Source organism: Equus przewalskii, chromosome 25 (genome assembly GCF_037783145.1).
Source record: "Equus przewalskii isolate Varuska chromosome 25, EquPr2, whole genome shotgun sequence".
Lineage (NCBI taxonomy): Eukaryota > Metazoa > Chordata > Mammalia > Perissodactyla > Equidae > Equus > Equus przewalskii.
In genome coordinates, this window is record NC_091855.1 from 34,545,218 (window position 1) to 34,567,173 (window position 21,956).

A 21,956-nucleotide genomic window follows, 5' to 3' on the forward strand; every position below is an offset into this window, starting at 1 on the left:
ACTGACAAATAATAACATACAATTGAAATTTCGAAACGTTATAAACTATTATGACCTCAATTAAAGAAAATATTCAAGTTCCACATCTAAGAAAAAATGAAGACGTAATTGATTATCTTGCAGAAAGACCAAAAGCCCAATGACACATAGTACCACCTCCGAAGGGAAAAAAAAGGCTAGCTGAAACCTCTGAGATCCTCTTTTCATACATAATTTTGAGCATCTATAAATCGTTCTTTCTTAACATTTCCAAGACTCCAGTGGCGCCCCAGCAGCAGACATCCGGTGAGCACTTGAAGACACTCGCCTCAGTAGTTCATCAACTCAGCTATAAACATGTGTGAGTCATTTCTCCCCCTTCTAAAGAAAAAGTCAGCAGCTGTTTGCTAAAAAATTTTTTTTATTGTGGATGAAGACATTGCCAACTTACATATATCATTTTTATTTGGAGTATTTTTTTTGCCTTGCAGTGCTCCTGAGAAATTCAGAAATGCATTGACGTTAGCTCTATAAAACATAACTCAATATTAAGGTTGGGTTGTAAATTTCCCACATTTAGATATGCCTCTAAAAATCAAAAGACAACTTATCCATTTTAAGTAGAGAAACCTTAATAAGTTAAAAAGTAAAGAGTGGCAAATAATCACAAATGTCAGAACAGTAAAAGTATCATTGCTTTTTCCATAGGAATATATAAAATAAATATCAGTTATACTTGATATTTACAAAATTAAAGATAAACTTTTTTGATGGAAGACACTTCAAATACGTTGATATATGAAAAAATTCATTAGCTTTAAATCAAATTCAAATGCTAAATTTGTTTGACACACAATTGCACTTTCTCAATAATTCCCATCAATCCCATCCCCTAAGATATAGTCTGTTTTTTTCCCACTTACTGATTAAGTATTTTGAGAATCTTTTTCCCTCTTTCAATTAACCTGGAGGCTTTATTTGGGGGGATATTCATATAATTGGCTGCTTTTAAGGAAGTCATTCCTTTTTCCCTATGTTTTCGCTGTTTAGTTTTGGTTTTGTTTCTTCTTTTCTTTTAAATCAATAATAGCAGGAACTAAAACTCAGACAACCCTATGATGCAGGATTATAATGAAGTCAAATCCCATGGCTGGATGGATTTTCTACTATAGTAGAGCAGTTGAAAACCATTAGGAATGTTGTCAAAACCTGTGGCCGTGAAGGCAAAATTCAACCACAAATTCTAGTGAGTTTATAGAGAAGTAAACAGTAAAACTACTGTAGTTACAATATTGCAGTAAAATTCCTGTTAGCAATGTCCTATTGCTAACATGAGAATTACATGCTTCATCACCATAGGGTTACTGAGATTCCTTGAGCAGATGGTTCATCTCCGACACAACTTAGTTTCAGAAAAGTAGATGAGTTCTGTCTGGTGTAGATCCACACACACTTAGCTTGCAGACCAGTGCGCTATAGTCTCAGTGCTGATACAGCTGAAACATGAGGTGCTGCAGCTTTAGGACGAGGCCACATACTCAGTTCCACAGCAGCCATGTAAGCTCATGCTGTGATGTCTGGATACGCAATCCACCCACAGGAGCTCCGAGACTTAGGTTCAACGACAGGGTGAGGGGGACAGGCTGTTTCGAGCAGGGAAGGAAATACTCACAACGTCATAAGAGGCATCTAAAATATGATGACATGCTACTTAAATACCCATCATACATCTCCTTTTCAAATTAAAACAGAAAGTTTTTCTGCTTGTTCTATTTCTTCAAAATGAAGGATCATGTCTTTTTTTAACTCAGAAACTTTTATTTCAGATGCTCCACACTGAAATGAAACTTCCATGGCAAGCAGCAAATAATTTAGGAAGGTCAAAGTATCTTCGAAAGGATCATATAAAACCTAAGAGTAATAATTTCATAGAGAAATACTGGGCAAAACGGACAGGAGGCAGTTCGACAGTTCTAATATAGAACTTGTATGACAACTTCCTCTAAAGTGTAGGAAATAACAATGGCAATATAAATAAATTAGCTAAGGAGACAGTGGATGTTCTGAAGCAGCAATGTCTCAGTTACTAAATTTTTCAGAAAAATTTTACCCATCAACACATAAAGACTTCCGGTCTTCTAAATACAGCAGAAAGCGCACAGTTAACCACGGCAAAGTTTACAAACACCCAGATTCAGCCCCGGCCGGAGGAGGCCTGTTGACATACTTGATCAGTATTATCACCACCTTCCCTTGTTTACACAGATGCTTCTATTTGAAAGGCATATTGAAATTTACAAAATTTGCAAGAAATGTCTTTAAATGTACAACTTCAACAATTAATACAAACATGAACATCCTGATATAATTAAGTTCCAAGTCAAGATTTTTATGACGTTTATAAAAAATTAAAGAAATACTCCCTTACTTTTAAGTTCCAAACACCTGGTGTTGGTGACGCTGAAGTGACTTCATCCCTCATGACCACGAAGACGAGAACGGATGACTTCTGGCTTGACAACCTCTCCTATCAACACCTCAGAGAGGCAGGAGGCGTCGTGTACTGATATTGCTAATTATAGTCACATAAACGCAGCTGTACGATTTAACACTTACATGAGAGTTGTGTGCATGTGGGTGAGCAAACAGTTTTAAAATGGAACCTTTAGAAAGATACCTTAGCTCTTCAAACTAAATCACATATCTACAATATGTACTCAACAGTAAAAAAGAACAAACTACCGATGCACGCAACCATGTGGATGGATCTCAAGGGAATTAAGCTCAGTGAAAAAAGCCAATCTCAAAAGGTCACAGACTGTATGATTCCATTTATACAGCACTCTTGAAATGAGCAAGTTATAGCGCCGGAGAGCAGCGAGTGGTTGCCAGAGGCTGAGGAGGAGGGTAGGGAAGGAGGTGGCTATGATTATAAAAGGGGAGCACGAGGGGTCCTTGATGAAACTGTTCTGCAGCTGTGCTGCAGTGGTGGTCACATGGAGCTGCACATGTGACAAGACTGCATAGAAAGGAATACACACACATCCCACTTCAGGACACTACGACCTCCCAGGGACAACCTTGTTCTTGGCTTGTCCACACAAAATTCTCTGAAGATTACTATATGTTTCCGATCAATTTTCTGCACTATGCAGATAGGCCAGTACTATTTTCTTCCTCTTTTTGTTTTGTAAATCTCTTGATTATCTTTAAAAGATAAGCCACGTCTCTAGCTTAAAAGAGCTTGAAAATGAGAAAGAGCTGATATAGAGCTACTGGTACTTTTGTCTGTCTTTTTATTTTTCTTATTCTTGTAAATTAAGAGAAAAGATCAAATGTTTCTAACTTAAATTAGGTCTAATCAGAGAAGGAAAAAAGCAAACAGAGCAAACACCTCCTCCTGGGACACCTGCAATTTCTAAGAGTATTCAGAGTATTTTTTAAAAATTAAGATAAGAATATTTTTATTAAATTTAGAGAAAGTACAACTGAAAACAAACACATGACTGTTCCCAAAAGGCCACTTGTGATCAAGTACATCCACGTAGTGTTCACGTTTTCTTTAAAGTGCTCTGTGTGTCGTCTCTGCCTTGAGAAGCAGCTACTGCTGCTTGAGAAGCTCTTTCAGCACAACTCCAGCGCTGTTGTCCGGCAACACCGGCAAAGGAGTGAAGGTGGGCAGCACGTCTGAGATGGGTTTCAGAAGAAGATGCCCAGGCCCGCCAGGTCCAAGTCCAGCTGGGTTGATGAGAGGCACGGCCGCAGAGCGGGGCGCCAGGAACGGACTCACATCTGCCCTTCTACCTGACCTGGATGCGGCTGTATCTAAAGGATAAAATAGCAATTGTTTAGTCTCCTACATTTTTTTTAGTCAACGCTGTACATGCGTTTCAGGTTCCCAGATTTTGCCCCTAAATAAATTTAATTCAGATGCTGCTGGATTCTGGATCCGACAAGCAGGGTCTATGAACATAAAAGGGTGCGGGAGGATGAGACAGTAAGAGAGGAATGGGAGGAGGCAGGGAGAGATGATTATGTGTGTGTAGCTTATACCTTACCAAACACACTAATGTTGTTGTTCTGTATTTAAATACCAGTTACATAACTGATAAACCGCATTTACTACAGTAACAGCTTTTTAAAAGGCGCTTCCCATGTTACAAGGCAAACTCTCTACTCATCTGAAAGATGGACTTGAGAACTCGTTTCCCCCAAATAATTATGATGCTCATGAAAAGAACTGGCACCCATATGACATTGATAACAATCAGATTTCATATTAACTTACCCAAAGAAAAACCAATATATGGATTATATTACCAGATCATCTTTTAGACATTGAAAGGTTTGAAAACAATTCTTGATCAAATCATGTCTCCATAAAGTTAGCGGAACAATTGGTTTTTATCGGAACAGGTATTTGGTTTATGTCCTAATGCTGAGTGGATAAAATTCTGCTTTACTACCCAAGACCACCAACAACCTTACTGTTAAGAGTCAAGCAACCCCTTGAAGGTGCCCACTTTCTCAACGGGAAATTCAAATAAAAGAAGACTCTAAAACAAAGAGAGCAATGAGACAAATTCATCAAATTTACTCATCATCGATCTCGCCTAGGTCCCCAAGCTGCGCTTTCCTGTGAATGACAACTTCCCAAACTCTGGAAAAGCTTCTGGTGCTACTTAGCAGCACCCTCACCACACACTTCCAAATCCAGGGTTAAAGACTAAGTTGCTTTTTTTCATGCAAACCCTATACCAACTCAGAACATCGCTGGCTTTTGTCTCTGATCAACACAAGTCAAGCTGCGCACAGGACTTGATAACTGAAGCTGGGGAGAGCAGGACAGAGGGCGGAGAGGGAAGAAGGGAAGGGTGGAGGGGCAGACCGTGTCGTAATGAATTCTGGAAGCCGCTTCAAGATGCCACAATCTAGTCTAACAAGAAAAGTTTTGTATAGTCTACGCCTGTTAGATAAAGTTAAGACTTTTCACTAAATTTAGCAGCCAAACCTTTTACCTAAACAACAAATTTTACCATTTTCTCCATCTATAAAAGTTCAGGAAAATAGAAATAATTTGTCTAAATGACTAAGGAAGTTCTTAAAATTTCAGAATATAAATTTTGTAACATTTTATCCAAATTTAAGTATCTGATATGTGATATAAACTTGAGTGTATAATAACAATACCTTTACAATCCAACTAGCAAACATGTTAATCCATATTAAAATATGAAGATTTCAGATAAAATAAAGAATCTATGGTCTAATGGATTATACTTCAATTTCAACTCAAGAAATTTTACTTAATACCAATATAGGGGATATGAGTATAAATAAGACCCTTACAACCCAGTGGGATAGAAAACTATGTACACATATTGCAGAACCACCAAACCATCTGCTTCCAGGCAGACCCTCACCACCTTCTTGGATGTCTAAGCCAGTTTACTGAACTGCTCTTATAAAGGTTATTAACATACCAAGGTTTGGTAACTGAGTGTAACACTTAGATATTCACAGTGAAAAAAATCTTTCTCTAACTATAAACTACACTTCTAACTCTGATTAGCAATAAGCACCACTAGTGAGAAAGGAAAACAGGTGACCAAGCAAAGGTTTACCAGTTCACCACTACTTCCAAGAATAATTCAAAGTGGCTTATGCAGAGAGAATAATTATTCTGAAACACAAAGGGAAAATATTTCATGTTGTTTAAATTAATCTAAGCCAATTAAATATCAGATTTCTATCGCTAAGAATATATGAAGTCAAAACCTAATGCCTTACTGGAATTTGGGAAGAAGTCACTGCACATTTTCAAAAACACTAAGAATTTCGTTAATATCACTGTAAAACATAATTATAAATTAAGCATTTGATTTTTTTAAATTATAGAAAAAATAAATATCTGGTTTTACCTTTAAAACTTTCTGGTACATTTGTATCTAGTTTTCTCCTTCCTGGTGAATCCAGAGGTTTCATATCATGAACAGAAAGCTTTGGTGGTGGAACAGATGGATGAGATTCCGTTTCCAGAAATTTTACAAAAAGTTCTGAAAAAGACTAAGAAGAAAATATTTGGGTTATATACGTCAGATTTTAAAATTATATTCAATACAACTAAAAAAATGTGCCAGCTGTTCTAATTAAATATTAAAAACTAATCATGCCATCTGAATCATTTCTTTATAAATAAGCTTTATGAACAATTTAAAACTGCTAGCACTTCAGTTACGTAGGTATCAATTAAAAACTTTAACAATTTAATCAATAATCTTTGATGACAACACTCATTACAAACCTTATGGTCAGAATTAGCCATCTGATAACAGATTTCTTGCCATCAATGGCACTTAAGATATCAAGTCTTAAATCATTTTAATAAGTGTTTACATAGACATAAAAAATTATATTGACAGAATACTAGTAGTAAACAGTCATATCTTTCTAAAGTAACAATCAATGAATATAGCATTTGCTACCAACAGTAGTATCAGATTAAAATAACATAATGTAGACCTTTCCTTTAAATTAAATTTCATGCCATCCAATTTAAAACAAGGTTTTATCTTTAATGAGCTCTGGGTAAGGCATCTATCCTCAGTTTCTTCTTTATTAAAATAAATAAAGAAAGAAATAAATGTCACGTTCTAACTTACTACTCAATTCAATTAACATTCATCTCAAGCTACTACACACCAGGCACTATGTTTTCGTGTTTATTAGAGGCCTCTTCCTACCAGAATGTAAGCTGGTTGACGGCAGGCACTTGTCTGTCTGCTTTGCTGCTGCATCCCCAGTGCCTGGGACAGTCTGGTACACAGCAAGTGCTCACTAAGTATTCATTAGCTCAATGACTAGGGAGATACACACACGGAGAAAACAGAGCCTGTCTTCAGGAATCTGATAATTTAGTCATAAGACAAACAAATGATCGTGTGCCTAGAGCAGCATGACCAAATACAAAGAAAGGAAGAGTTAATACCTTGAAAAATAAAAGTACCAGATAAATAAAATATATGAAATTAAATTATTAAAATTGGCTTATTATCTTTAAGCTAATCCCCTCTCAGGATCTCAGTTTCCACAACTCTAAAATGAAAGGGCTGTATAAAATAACCTAAAAAGGAAATCTGATTCTTTGCAAATGAATGCGATATACAATCACTTCACCATTCATACTCAGCAAGAAAAACCAGCTCTTACACTATTATATTGAGTCTGCTGATTTGGTCTCAGAGGTGTGTTGGGGACACTTTTTGATCCTCCGCCAAGCCAGCCAGTCATCCACCTGGTGACACCGCCCTGATCTTCATTCAACAACTGAAAGATTATTTTAAAACAGAAAAATATTATCAATACTAGAAAAGAAAAAATAAGAACAATTTTTATATGATTTCAGATGTAGTAAACCACACTTTTCAAGTGCAATTCCTAGTAAACGTTTCCTACTGACACAGGCTACAAATATGATGAAATGTATGTTTCCTACTGATAAAGGGTACAAACACAATGACAGGTCATCCCAAGCACTACTTTGAATAAAAGATGAGGACTGTCCTGTCTTAAAATTTCAGCATTCTGATATGAGAGGGGGCTTATAAGTTACAAAATATTTAAATTAATATACAAATTGGACAAATCCACTTCTTCATTATAGTATGAAATGACTCCATTTCCACATTATTGAGAAAACTGTATTCAGGAAAAGTTATATAATATAAAGTAAAAGAAAACAATTTTATATGATGGCACTATTTTAGTTATAAACGTATTCAGAATGTCTTTCACTGTTCAGTTACCTGATCCATTTCTTCCCTTTTGATATCCAAGATGCTTCCCATTAATCGTAATACTTCGTGACGCTTATTTTTTGGTGTGTGAAAATGTCCAATGAACAGGTTTCTCATTAGCACTCTAAGAAAATGAAGACAGAAGCAGCTCAAGCTAACTCAACAGTCATCCAAATATTCAGTATACCCAAACAATAAACACTAATCATATAAATATTTATACTTAAATGATAATTATAAAAAACACCAAACAATAAAATATTTTAAAGTAACTTTTAAAAAAATCTTGACAAGTCTAATTAAGAACATTTCAACAATGGATGCCACAGAAATACAAAAGAATATCTCAAACAACCCAAAATGTCTACCTTCTAAAACATCACTTAATAGCCACCCACTTTCTTCAAGTAAATACTCAACTGAGATGGTGCCTCGTTAGTATTCTCAGTGCCTGTCTGGGTTGACGTCTATCTTAAGGAGACACTTCAGATTTTTCCCTCCTTACTTAAAATGGTGATGATAGTTCTTGTGCTTAATAGTTATGCTTTTACTTCCCCATTCACATTTATCAATAATTTGCTAATAATATCTAAATCTTTAAAATATTAATGATATATTAGATATATACCTAGGCTTCAGACCTAATACATTTGAGCAAGATATGTTCATTTAAGGACAGTAAAGACAGCAAAAACGAACGCTAAGAATAAAGTGTTTATTTTCTAAGTACATCATATTGTGGTGATGTTTCAACTCTTCCACATGGTTTTGAGAAGAAGAATTTGAGTTGAGAAAGACCTATTAAAACCCAGACAAGAGAAGTTATTCTGCTGACCCCTCATTAAAACCACCTACACCTCATCACTACCTAAGAAAAAGAAAAGGCTTTTTAAAAACTTCATCACATATAAACATCTACATGTAGATGTTTTTGCCATAAAAGTAATCTCCATAAAACATATAAAAGTTAAAAGGCATAGCATACTTGTCCACTTTTCCTTCTGTGCTGTTTACCAAGTTCATCAGTTTCTTCTGTACCTCATCCAGCATTTCTTGTCGGAGCTGATCTGTTTAGAACATGTGAATAAAGACAGTCATTAACTGATTAAAACAGTCTAGATGAGCACATAATGAGAGTACATCTTTAGTGTGAATTGTGAATATATGCACTTATTCTAATCAGGAATATTCAATTACTTCCATCTCTTCTTTGGTTCAGGGAACTAGGCTCTCTGGTACAGAAATTACCTGGGGGTCAGAGTACACACTAATTCACATGGTTTAACCCCAATAAAGGAATCAACTCTCTAAGAGAAAATTTAAAAACCAAAAAAAGGTTTTCATTCTCTTCAGAAACTTAACAGTAAGGAAGAAATTTTCACCACTGCTTTCTTGCTGAAACATTTCCAGAGCCACTCTTTAATGGGAAGAAGTGGAAAGGACAATTTTAGATTTTCCTTTTTCCTGGCTGGACTCTGTTTCTTGGTGAAATGACTAAGAAGAGTTTCTAACACAACCATGGATGTAATTGTAGCAGCTCTAACACATGGTTCAGGATGTAGCTAAGAGGGCACAGTATTCTGGGGTAATAAATTGCCAAACACAATTCAGATCACTGGTTCTAACATACTAATCAAACTACTATAGGTTATGACTCATTTAGAAGGACGTTTGGACTATTTTATTTTGAAAGTCTATTTATTTAAACAGGAAGCAAAATCTGTAAAAGCTTGGTGGAAGAGTTGGAATTTGAGCAGTATTAAAGGTGAAGTCTAGAATCACAACAGGAGATATCAACCATGCCACACGGCCAGGGATTCCTAGACTAAAGAGCCCTCAGCCAGGCCCACGGGCTTTCCACCTGCCACCCCAGAGACGGACAGTTTTAGCCCAAGGAGATAATGAACTACAGGCTAGATTACGAGTCGGTTCTGAAAGAGATGAAGCAGAGGCTGCGCCAGCAGAGCCCTACTCTTCAAATCGAGACCACGCTCCCCAGACACCGTGGCCTTCCACAAATGTCCTCTGAGTTGTGCTGATTCTCCCAGGAGTAGCCAGATGCAAATTCCCTTATCAGATACGACTTGAAAATATGTTCTCCCATTCTGTGGGTTGTCATTTCACATTCTTGATAGTATCCTTTGAAGTACAAGTTTTTAACTTCGATGAAGTCTAATTCATTTTTTCTTTTGTTGCTTGTGCTTTTAGTGTCATCCAAGAAACGACTGTCCAACTCAACATCACAAAGATTTACTCCTATGTTTTCTTCTAAGAGTCTTATAGTGTTAACTCTAAAATGAAGGTCTATGATCCATTTTGAGTTAATTTTTGTGCATGGTCTGAAATAGAGGTCCAACTTCATTCTTATGCAAGTGGATATCCAGTTGTTCCAGCACCATATGTTGAAAAAACTATTCTTTTGGCACCCTTGTTGAAATTCAATTGACCATAAATGTATGGTTGATTTCTAGACTCTCAATTCCCACTGCAAGACTTCTGCAAATGTTTTTTTCTTCTGCCTGGAAAGCTCTTTTCCAGTGGCACTGCCTATTAACTCCTATTCACTCTTCATGTCTCAGTTCCCAGGTCACTTCCTCAAAGAAGTTTTCTCTGAACCTTACAGATTAGGCCAGGTCCATCTGCTTTATGTTTTCATTCTGTCTGTACAATACCTAAAATTCTGATTTACAGTACTAAATGTATATACAAAATGTCCGGTTTAACTGTGTGCAGTAGCTTGTGGTTTTTCTAAATTGCAAAAATCTAAATTGCAAAATGTAATTCATATAATATGCTAACTTTACCAAAATAGAGATGGTTGCCATAACCATATTATAAAAGCAAGGTTTGTGTTCGGAAAATCTACTACAAACATTTCCTTTCCTGTCTTTCCAGTAAGGAATTTAAACTTGGACATTAAAAAAAGAAAGAAAGGGAGAGAACAAGACTATTATTAAAGTCTAAGTAAGTAGGACATTTTAGATTCTTAATAGGCACATGTATACCGAACGCATGGTGCTCTCTGGGCTTTTTCTAGTACTACATTCTGAATGCAAACAGAACTCTGAACTATTCAGAGGAAGAACAGCAAGTAAGTTAATTTCTTGTCGAGGTTCTGAATTAACCATTCCACTCACGAGCTAAAGTAGGACCCAGAGTAAAGAGGGGGACAGTTTTCTCTTTCATCTTCCCCTACTACCCCCCAAAGCTCTAGAAAGGAAGCAGAGAAACAGAGGTCAAACTTACCCCACCCCTACCTTCTCCTTCTCTGAGATTTCCCTTCTTCTATCTACTTTTTTCTAAAATTAATGATGTTTTATATTGATTACATGTCAAAATGATAATATTCCAGATATACTGGGGTATATAAAATATTATTAAAATTAATTTCACCTGTATCTTTTTACTTTTGTAACGTGGCCACTAACAACATTTAAATGATACACATGGCTTGCATTCTGTTTTCTTCTTTGTTGTTTTTTTTTTTTTTTAAAGATTTTATTTCTCCTTTTTCTCCCAAAGCCCCCCGGTACATATTTGTATATTCTTTGTTGTGGGTCCTTCTAGTTGCGGCACGTGGGACGCCGCCTCAGTGTGGCTTGACGAGTGGTGCCATGTGCACCCAGGATCCGAACCAGCGAAATGCTCAGCTGCTGAAGCCGAGCGCGCAAACTTAACCACTCGGCCACAGGGCCAGCCCCAGCTTGCATTCTGTTTTTATTGGATAGGATGGCTTTGGAGCATCACCAGAATATAACCACACTATATTGCCTCTTACTAAAAAAAGAGACAAAGCCGAATGACAAATAGACATCTTCAGAGTAAAATGTACAAAGCAAAGAGTTGATTCTGATAAAAATTATTTTAATAAAATAAATTGGAAAAACTTAATTTTGCTCTGTGAAAAACTGATCAAGAAATGTCTTAAAGTTCAAGTCAAAAATATTTTCTTGATGAAAACTCATTAATATTGGTATAATTTTGATTAAAATCTGTGTTCTGAAAGTTAGGGTCAAAACATCCTTAAGGCCAAAATAACAGGGTAAAATTTCTTAAACTCACTATCAGAATACAAGTCAGTCCTGAGATAATGTGACAGAGAACTGGTAACTCTGCATATCCTTGCAGGCATGCAGAGAGCAATTCCAAATTCAAACAGTAATTTAAAGGTATTCTGATATTTGAGTCTAGAAAAAAGCCCTCAGAATTTGGGGTAAGGGATTGGAAGGGTGGTATTAACTAGGAAAGGTTTAGAAAAGAAAAGAAAGTCAAATACCAACTTCAAAGGTGCCTCCAGACTCTCTCTTTCCCTGGGCGCCCTTCGTCTCCTCCCATCAGAGATTCTGAACACCTCGCCACAAACCCTGAACGCTAATTCAAACCGCAGTTTGAAATCAGAACTGTATTTATATGGGCAGGCAAAACACATTTATATGGACAATCAATTCAGGTTATTCAGAAATGGGTTTTTAGCCAAATACAATATCCCTGTGAAATAATTTAACATGCCAAAGTAATTCTTTGAAAGTTACACAAAAAAAAAAGGCAGGGGCAGGGGGTTACACTTTTAAAGCTGAACAATAAAGCATCTGAGATTTACTCTCGTTTAGGGGGAGATTTACTCTGAATATACGACATCCCCAAGCCTGCCATATCATAGCCTCTTTGTTGTAATGCCTAGAGGTGGCCCCATGGTCTTTATCACTTGATTTAAAATGAAAACTGAACATAAAACGTAATTGACTACAACAAATCAGCCCACCATCATTTTACATTTTACTTGTGATTAGTAACACTGCACTCTACACTGCCTTCCGAGAACATCATGAAATTAGGTCACACTCCTTACAAAGCCATTTGGCTATTTCATGACTAAGCTCTCTTGGACAAGATTCAGTCAGGTTGAAGAGTCACCTGACTGAGAAAAGGAACGTGGCTGGAACAGCACTGGAGAGTCAGAAGGCCTGCATAGGAATCATGGTCCTGTCACAAGACCTGGACATGAATCACGGTCCTGTTACCAGGCCAGACTTTGTTGTCTATTTTGCAAAAGAAGCATGCTTTTCTTAAAGGATTTTGAGAGAATCTACTGAGTAATTAAATGTGACCTTTCTCAAGAGCAAAGTGCCGTAAAAAGCATTAGTATTCATTCATCTGATTTCTTAAAATAACTAAAGAGTTCATCTTTGAACCTAGCCCTAACCAATATCAATAATATGTATCACTTTGGTTATCATTAACAGTGATCATTTTCCCTCCATTTGTCTGATCTGTCACTTTACAAACCAAGGCAAGTCAACAGAAGGAAGAAAAAAACATTAGAAAGATGATTTCACTTATAGATGTCAGTAAATAAACTGGATCTAGTGTCTTACCTGCACTGGATACCTTAAAAAAATATTTAAATCTGATATATTAAATCTAATACAAGGAAACGTGGACTCTTCATTTAGTTAAACATAATCAAAGCAAAAGCTACAAATTAGATGGTCTTTTTATTACAGAATTTCAACTTACACAAGATCACTTTCATTATAACAACAAATAACATTTTTTTAAAGGCATCTTATATTTATTTACATTTGAAGTTAAGACATATTAGCACCTGCTGTCTTGTAACTCAATTCTGTTCATCCATATCAGACACAGAATTTTAAGGTCTAGAGTACATGGTAAATGCTTTCTTGTTCCACAATTATAATTATTAATTGCTGAAAAGTAATTTTTGAAATTCCACTTCCTAGCAATGAACTCACAGGAAAAGAATTTTATTAATTTGATATAACCTCATTAATTCGAATTTCACTAGATCAGAATCTGTGATTAAACTGAAATAGCAACGCTGAGGTCTACTGGGTTATTTGTATACTTAAATTAGAGTTACTAAGTGCATTTGAAAGAGATGTTATATAAACATTTTTAACGTAATCAGATCAAATTTATTTTCCCCCTCCTCCCTCAATTCTTTAGTATGAATTCAAATCATTTGTACCGCAGTTTTCCATATCAAAACAAAAATTTTTTAAAAGACTAAATCTTGTGAGTCAAGTTACATATTTAACTTTTATAGGTTCACTCAGACCAGCCATATCCCAAAAGAAAACACTGCAATTTTGTCAGTGAAAAGTAAAATCATTATAATAATTTTGCTACTTACTGAACAGCATCATCACTATAGAAAATATACTATACAAAAAGTTTTCTAGGCTGCAGACTGAACCTCAACTCATTTCTGAAAGTTCCCTGTTGCACATCAGCACACACTAAATTTGGCCCAAAGAAATCTTTTGTTCAGCCCACAAAGGGTTTTTAGAAAAATTGTGTCACATTAAAAAATTGGAATATTTCATATAAAAGTCTACATTTCCAGTGTCCCTCGAAAGATCTGAAGAGTTGGCAACACTGGGCTCGCCTTCCTGCTTGGCAAGCGTTGTGTGTGGAGCTGAGAATTTCCTGCCCCGTAAGAAACTCTCCAATTCACCAGAGTGTCAGTCCTATTTGCTCTTTTATATTGTCATTTGGGCCCCAGTTCACAATTTGTGGTTGTGATCCATACCTATAGTTTCATTTCGCCACATAGCAAGCCACTTCCACCTCTGCGTTCCCTTTGGTTATTACTTGTCCCCAGATCTTCACCAGTTTCCACATTATACCACATAGTCATACGAATTGCTCCCTCTGTCTAGAATGCTCTTCCCCAACTCCCTGCCTGCTTAGCTGGACCTATCCACCAGTTGAGTGAGGTCAAGCATACCGTTCACTAGTCTGTTCCACCCTTCCATACCACTGTCACCAATTCATTGCATGGAAGTGATTGCGTGTAGTCCTCCTCTTTGGGCCTGACTGCAGGCCTCCTCAAAGTAGGACCTTGTCCCCTATCTTTGGACCACCACTGTCTATTTCAGTGCTTGGTACACAGCAGAAAGAAATACATTTTTGACAAAGAATGATTGATTTTTCTCTGGGAAGGGAGAATATCTGGGAAGAAGAGAACACAGGACAAAAAGAACAAATGATTTATGTTCTGAATTACTCATCCATACGAGGGAAAATACACAAAAAACATTAACTCAAAACATTCTCATCTCTACATAATTTACTTTTTCCTTTATACTTAGAAGAATTAATAAAACACACATTTAAAATCATAACCATTAAGTTTAAAAGGGCTTAATTATTTACCTAATTGATACAAACGTTTTTGTTAACTGAAATTTTGGCATTGTCTAGTAAACCCAGATGTTTATATCATCACAAATAATTTTTTAACCATTTATGGCAATTCAGAAAACTGCATCTGGTATTTCTTATATGTTTCCTCTAAAATCACCACTTCTGCCAAAAACATCTATAAAGAAATCCCTCAAAAGGTTTGGGTAACAAAGCGTCTGGGAATGTATTTGGCCTATGTTCAACAGGACATTATATGTTTTCTTGTATAAATCATGTCCTGGAAAACAGAATGTCTTTATTAAAATAAAAACTCTACCATCCAGCACCATAAAAGTAGTTCCATGAAAAACATTTTAAACTTCTTTTATATTCATAGTTTTAAAACATGTTTTTATGCTTCATATTACAGTAGGTTTACTGGGGCTCATTTTATATGTTCTTCTAGATTTTCTTTAAAAAAACACTCTACGGAAATTTTCCATTCTCAACTCATAGAAGATTTTTAAAAGAGCACCAAACCTTCTTAAGAAAAAGAAAATAATAGTTATGGGGCCCTTTAAGACACAGCTATAAAATGGCAGACACACCAAAAGATTTTCCCAAAGCTAGAATCTAAACTTGTATTGTTTATGAAAACTTTTTTTTTTTGCATACCATAAAATTCACCACCCTTTTGAATAACAGTTATCAAAACAAGAACTACTTTGTGCTATTTCAATTTTATCCAATCATTTTCATTTAAACAGGAATTTATCTCCAGGATGATGGTAGAGAACAAGCAGTAAAGGAAGGAAAATGTCAAATTTGGCCATAAATATAGCAAGACAACACATCTTTTACGAGTTCAGCTGTAGCTGAGGTTCCCATAGGCGTGTATTTTCCCATGAATGACACTTCCATAGAAATTCTGAACTCTGATCAACTCAGTTAAGGAAAGACACTGTCCTGTCTGCCCCATAGAGGACTGAGTTTGAAAAATCAATGAAATATAGGATGGCACGTGAAACAAGTCTTTGGAACTACGCTGAAAAAGAACACTTCCAGGTAAAACGTTGAGAGAACAACTCTGAAAAGGAAGGGTAGCAGTAACTCTTCCACCCGCCAACATCATCTACTAAAATAGGGGGCCTGTAGGATCTTAGGGTTTCCTTTCATTGTTACTTTCCCATGGGAGGGTAGTGATGAGGAGAAAGGAAAGAAAGAGAGATGGTGTAGGGAGGGTTCTTACATTTTCGGGGTGAAATCCTACTACTGGTTTAGGGCTCCGCTCCATTCCTTTCCTCCATGGAATGCCCTTGACCCTAATGGGCTTGTTGGGGAACTAAATATGCACTGTGTTATGACCACTGTCTTAAACTGTGAACCTATGGTGTATCCATGTGATCTTACGTCCTTAACTAAGCTCCCTGTAAAAAAGGATCCTATCTAGTATCTCACATAGCATCTAACAGGAAGCCAAGTAGCTGGTTCTCCTTAAATACTTAATGCCTGATAAGGTATCTTCATACTTTTCATACAAGGCATGTAAATTTCCTGAACCCATAACCACAGTTGTACATTCAGGACACTAAAAATTATGTACTCTAAGAATGATCGAAATCATCAATAATCTACTGTTTTAAAACTGGTGTTTATACACAACATAGCTCCCTTTTCATATGTTCGACCAGACTGAATCATTTAATCTCTGGTGGCAACGACAGAATCAAGCATTGCAAATAAAATGCCACTTTTTTAAGTGAGTTTCCTAATATTGTTTAACTGTTGAAACTGCGTATCAACTAATCATCAGTCTACAGATGCTCAGAAATAAAACAATACTTTGCTTCTATAATTCAAGTCTCCATGTACTTTCGGGCAACAAAAGCCAATCTGTCTTTTTCAAAATTGTTTCTCCTGGCAAATATTTTCGCTGTCTGGCCAAGTTTTGTGTTAAAAATAAAGTACAGTATTACAACATCAATCAACATTTAAAGTACTTAATGATCTATGAAAGAAAATATACAGTGATTCGCTTGAAGCAACCAAGCCAATCAAAGTTTTATTTATATTACCAAATCAAGAGTGCAACTTTGAGAAAATAAAATCACATTTGTGTTTAGAAATACAAAAGCAATATTAAGCACTTAGCTAAGACGAGAAAACAGCTTGTTAAGAAGAGCCGTAAACGGCAAGAATGACTTAAAGACAGGACAGAGCTAACTGGCTCCTGACTCCCCTTCCTGTCTGTGCAGCACTGGCCTCTCGCCTGCCCTTTCAAAGACCAGTTGTATAAGCATAATTTGAGCCTTTTCTGTAGCTAATATTGACTCCACAAAATGAGTTCCAGGTTGTTATACATTTATAATGAATATTAATTATACTTTATTACATGAATAGAGACCTAGGCCACCTAAGCCTTGTCATTTATAGTCAAAACCTGAAAATATTCTACCTCTGGGCATTTAACTGGGTGGGTGCCTGCACAAAAACTAAGTAGTGCAGGAACTCTGATAATGTCTATCAACTACGATAAGTCACAGAACTTTTTATCTTACCATCATCTACTGGGAATGACTCAGGCAGATGTCTAAAAGGGGATGTGGCCTTAAATATTATAGAAGCTTGACAAACAGCACGGAATTGTCACAGACCAATGAGCTGGTTCAGAATACTGCCTTTTCACCTCCATTAGCCTAGCCCTACCCTAAGATATCAATTCTTTGGCTAATTCCTTGGGTGCATATCTCCTCTGGGTTGCCCATATGTATTCCAGATAATGCAGTAGCTGCATTCGCCTTCAACCTAACTAGACTGTTTTCCCAATAAATATTGCCTCCAGGCAGGGGCAACCATTTCAACATTTGGGGCACAACACAGAGGATACTGCCCTATCTTCTAAGGAGATGGTGACATACAGAACAAAATACAAGTCAGACTATAAATAACCATTTTCCTGACAGGAAGAAACATAGTAACGTGGAATGACTGTGAGCTTTGGCCAAGAGTAAAAAATCAGAGTTCAAAACTCAGTTTCCTTAACTTGTAAAATGGAACTAGTACCACCTACTTTAGAGTTGCTTGTGAAGAGCAAATGAAATAAGAGAAGACTAAATAATACAATATATGTTATATAAAACGATACTCAACAGATAATCATGTCCTTCCTGCCCATTTCCAGCTGCTCTGCTGGATTTAGAGTTCTCAGGCTGACCAAGTCTTACCAATTGAACAGCGGACTTTCAGTTGGGCAGTAATTTGCCTCAGAGTCAAGTCATCGTGAGGACAACCACCTCACATGATCTACCTTACTGTTTCTGTATTCCTAAAACTCTCTTACCTCCTGTCTCCTGCTAGATTTAGGCCAACTTACTTTGGCTTGTCTTTTGGTATCCACGCTTCAGTAGTTCTTGTCCACTTGCGTCCAAGTCACTGTTTCTGGTGTCTGACAGTAACTCTGCTGTGCCATCGCCTTCTACTTTTGCCTGTTTCTTATTTTATGTTGGTGGTACTCCTAATTCCTTAATTACGTACCTTGGTGTTACTGTGCCTAACACAGACACCTAAAGTTGCTATATTTCTAGGTTCCATTATCACCTTTCCGATAACCCCAAATCATTACCTACTAAATGCAGCCCTAGAATAGCTTCAACTTCCTGGGGACCCTTAAATCAGAGATTAAATGAGGACATGCCATCTCTGTCAGCTGCTAGATTCAACACAGCACTAGGAACCACCTGATTGTCTGAGGCCTCACTGAAAATACGAAGCACAGGACTCACCTTAAGGAATTGACAGGGCTTATGAGATACCTTACAAGGATCAAAAACTACACAATGAGTGCCTGTATGTACAGCACTATCTATAATCATAAAGAGCTAGTTACACCCAGATATTCATTCCACAGAAAGTTACTCTTTTACTTGAGAATACTGCCTTCTTTAACACTTCAGATGGCTTTAGGTAGGACAAACACGGATTGATCAGGGAGAAGTCATAACCATAATAAGTCAGGTCAGTCCCCCTTGAAGGTCAACACGGTGACAGCCAACACAACTGGACTGCCTCAATATCCAGGAAAACTAACTGGACAGCCAGGGCCAAATTATGACTCTGGTTTCACTGGGACCATATTCAAATTGAAGCAAACTAGTCATGGGAGATGGAAGTGGGAGTCACATACCAATGCAAGTTGGATCACTCAGCTGAACCAGCACATGAGGGAAACCACGTTTCATTCAACACTAGTGTTGTAGGAAAAAAGAAGGGAAAGAATAAAAACCTACTTTGTTTTTTAAGTTCTTCGATTTGCTCTTCCTTTAAATCTAACTGTTCTGTAAGTCTTGATGCTGAATCCAATGCAGCATTTGCTTCATCCAAACTCTCCTGAGGAAGGAAAGCTCATTAAAAAGTGGCATACAAAAATTATTTCATAAACTCTAGGGCTGGAAGACATCTTAGGGTCAATCAACTCTTTTCTTTTCTGCTGAAGAAGCTGTACTTCTGTGACCTTGGCAAGTTCACAAAACTAACAAGTATCAAAGAGAGAACCCACACTTCACAACAGAAAACTGTCTTTTTTAGAGGAACTACATGAAAAAAACGATGCTACTAAAAGACAGCATGGTGACAAAAGTAAAAAAAGTGAGAATAAAAACTACAAACAGCAGAGATAGAAAGCCAAAATATAGGAACAAATGTTCTTCCTAATTTTTGTAAGTCTGATGGGTATATAAAGTTACGTTTCATTATTAGTTTTTTATTTCCCTAACTACTAGTGAGTTTGAGCATTTGTTCATGTTTACAGGGCAGCTGGATCTTCTCTTCTGTGAAAACCTCTCTTTGCATATCTTGCCCGTTTTCCTATTGAGCTTTCTCTTGTCAGTTTGTAAGAGCACCTTATATAGTAGACATAAACCCTTTGTCAGCTACAAATATTATTTGCCAGATCTGCCATTTGTCTATTGCCTGTAAAATATCTCTTGCCATGTAAAAGTGTTTAAATTGTATATAATCAAACACGTCCTACTTTGCTTTTTATAGCTTCTTGAGTTTTAGACTTAGTTAGGCTCCTCCTTGCCACTAGACTATTCACGTGGTCTTCTACATTTTCTCACAAGATATTTTTTTTTTTAATATTCACATCTTTAAAATACTGTTTCTCCATGGAAGTGCTTCTGGCATTTTGGCCCCTGCCCACTAAATGCCGGAAGACCCATCCAGTCACTGTAACCACCAGAAACAGTCCCAGATTTCCAACACCACCCCCGGTTGAGAATCCTTGCTTCAATACAACTGAAAGTCACTTTTATATATGGTGTAAGATATGGGTCCAGTTTTACTTTTTTCCATACAGAGAGCCAGTGGTGCCAACATAACTTATTAGATAATCTATCGTTGTTCCCATTAAATGAAATTTGTTTAATTTAGGATTTAGTTTTAAATTCTGAAATATATCATGGGCTCTATTTCTGGATTCTCCTTCTGTTCCACTCATCTAGTCAACATGGTGCTGATTTATGGCTCTATTTTGATATTTAGTAGGCAAGTCCCTCCTCACTGTTGTTCTTTCACACAATTTTCTTGGCTGTTCTAGAGTATTCACCCACGGAAATTTTAGGTCAAGTTTTAACATCTTGAATCAGAGTGTGACAGCTTTTCGGATGTACCATCTTAGGCTCTACTTCACAGTTATTCAATCAAACATAATCTAGACGTTGCTGTGAATATTCTGCAAATGTGATCAAAGCCCATGATGAGTTGAATTTAAGGAAGTCACATTATCCTGGATAATCACGGTGGGCCTGACTGAACCAGTTCAAAATCCTGAAAGCAAGGCTGAGGCTGCTCCAAATAGAGAAGAAATTCCTTCTCTGGACAGCAACTTTGGCCCCTGCCCATGAGTTCCAGCCTGCTTGTGATTTTCCTTCCTGACCCCCCGTGGACAACAGCTTTGGCCTACGCCCGTGAATTCCAGTCTGCCTGTGATGTGATCTTCCCATTTTGACGGCCAGCCCTATGAATTTCAGACTTGCTTAGCCAGCCCCCACAATCATGTTGCCAGTCCCTTGTAATGAATCTCATAGGTATCCATATATATCATATCTATCAATGTGGGTGTTGGGGGGTGTGTGTGTGTGTGTGTGTGTGAAGAACCTACTAGTTCAGCTTCTCAAGTTGAACCCTGACTGATACAGAGAAGTAGTGAAACAAAAAATTTTAAATAAAAAATTTAATATTCAAAATCCACAAAACTAAATTTACTGTAAAGGAAATTAAATAAACTTTCAAACGATTTTTTTTTTTTTTGCTGAGGAAAATTTGCCCTGAGCTAACATCTGCTGCCAGTCTTCCTCTTTTTTCGCTTGAGGAAGTTTAGCCCTGAGCTATCACCTGTGCCAGTCTTTCTCTATTTTATAAGTGGGATGCTGCCACAGCATGACTGATGAGTGGTGTAGGTTCGTGCCTGGGATCCAAACCTGTGAACCTGGGCCACCGAAGTGGAGCATGCAGAACTTAACCACTATACCACAGGGATGGCCCCTCAAATGATTTTTTTAACCTCACAGCATTTATATTTAAGAGATCATTAACGCTTAAAACTACACTAAGACTTTTTTGAAAATTAACATTTAGATTTCATTATTCTTTCTACTATTTGTTTTTTATTTTATTAACTTCAGCCTTTATCTTTACTAATTCTCTCAGTTTCTTCTCATTTAGTTTGTTCTTTTTCTAAATATGCTACATTTTTACTAAAAAAAAAAAATAAAGTTACTTTTAAAAGAAGACCTGGACTTTTACCAGTATAAGAGACTAGATACTCTGGTCCCATTGGAAACACTGAAAGTGTTGGATAAAATGTCTTTTGAAATGTTATTAGTGAGCTGACCAGAAAGCAAGCACAAATGGTCAATAAACATACTGCAAGGTGCTTGATCTCATTAGTAGTCAGAGAAATGCAAATTAAAACCATAAGTAGATAGCCCTTCCCACTTACCACATTGACAAAACCTTTAAAAGTTCTGA

The 21,956-nt window shown here is 36.8% G+C and overlaps 1 protein-coding gene across 4 annotated transcripts in view; it reads right to left on the reverse strand.

Annotated features, from left to right (window-relative positions):
* Window positions 1–382: 382 nt before the first annotated feature.
* The window catches only part of TRIP11 (thyroid hormone receptor interactor 11), a 64,354-nt gene continuing 42,780 nt past the window's right edge, over window positions 383–21,956 (reverse strand). For 3 of the 4 annotated variants that reach the window (XM_008530197.2, XM_008530196.2, XM_070594475.1), the window contains 6 exons: window positions 19,214–19,313; window positions 8,761–8,842; window positions 7,785–7,899; window positions 7,189–7,305; window positions 5,901–6,045; window positions 383–3,804 (listed from right to left, as the gene is read on the reverse strand). In XM_008530197.2, the coding sequence (XP_008528419.1) occupies window positions 3,581–3,804; window positions 5,901–6,045; window positions 7,189–7,305; window positions 7,785–7,899; window positions 8,761–8,842; window positions 19,214–19,313 (783 nt within the window). In that variant the 3' untranslated portion in view covers window positions 383–3,580. The remainder of the gene's footprint in view (window positions 3,805–5,900; window positions 6,046–7,188; window positions 7,306–7,784; window positions 7,900–8,760; window positions 8,843–19,213; window positions 19,314–21,956) is intronic. The other variant, XR_011533102.1, reaches the window with a different exon arrangement.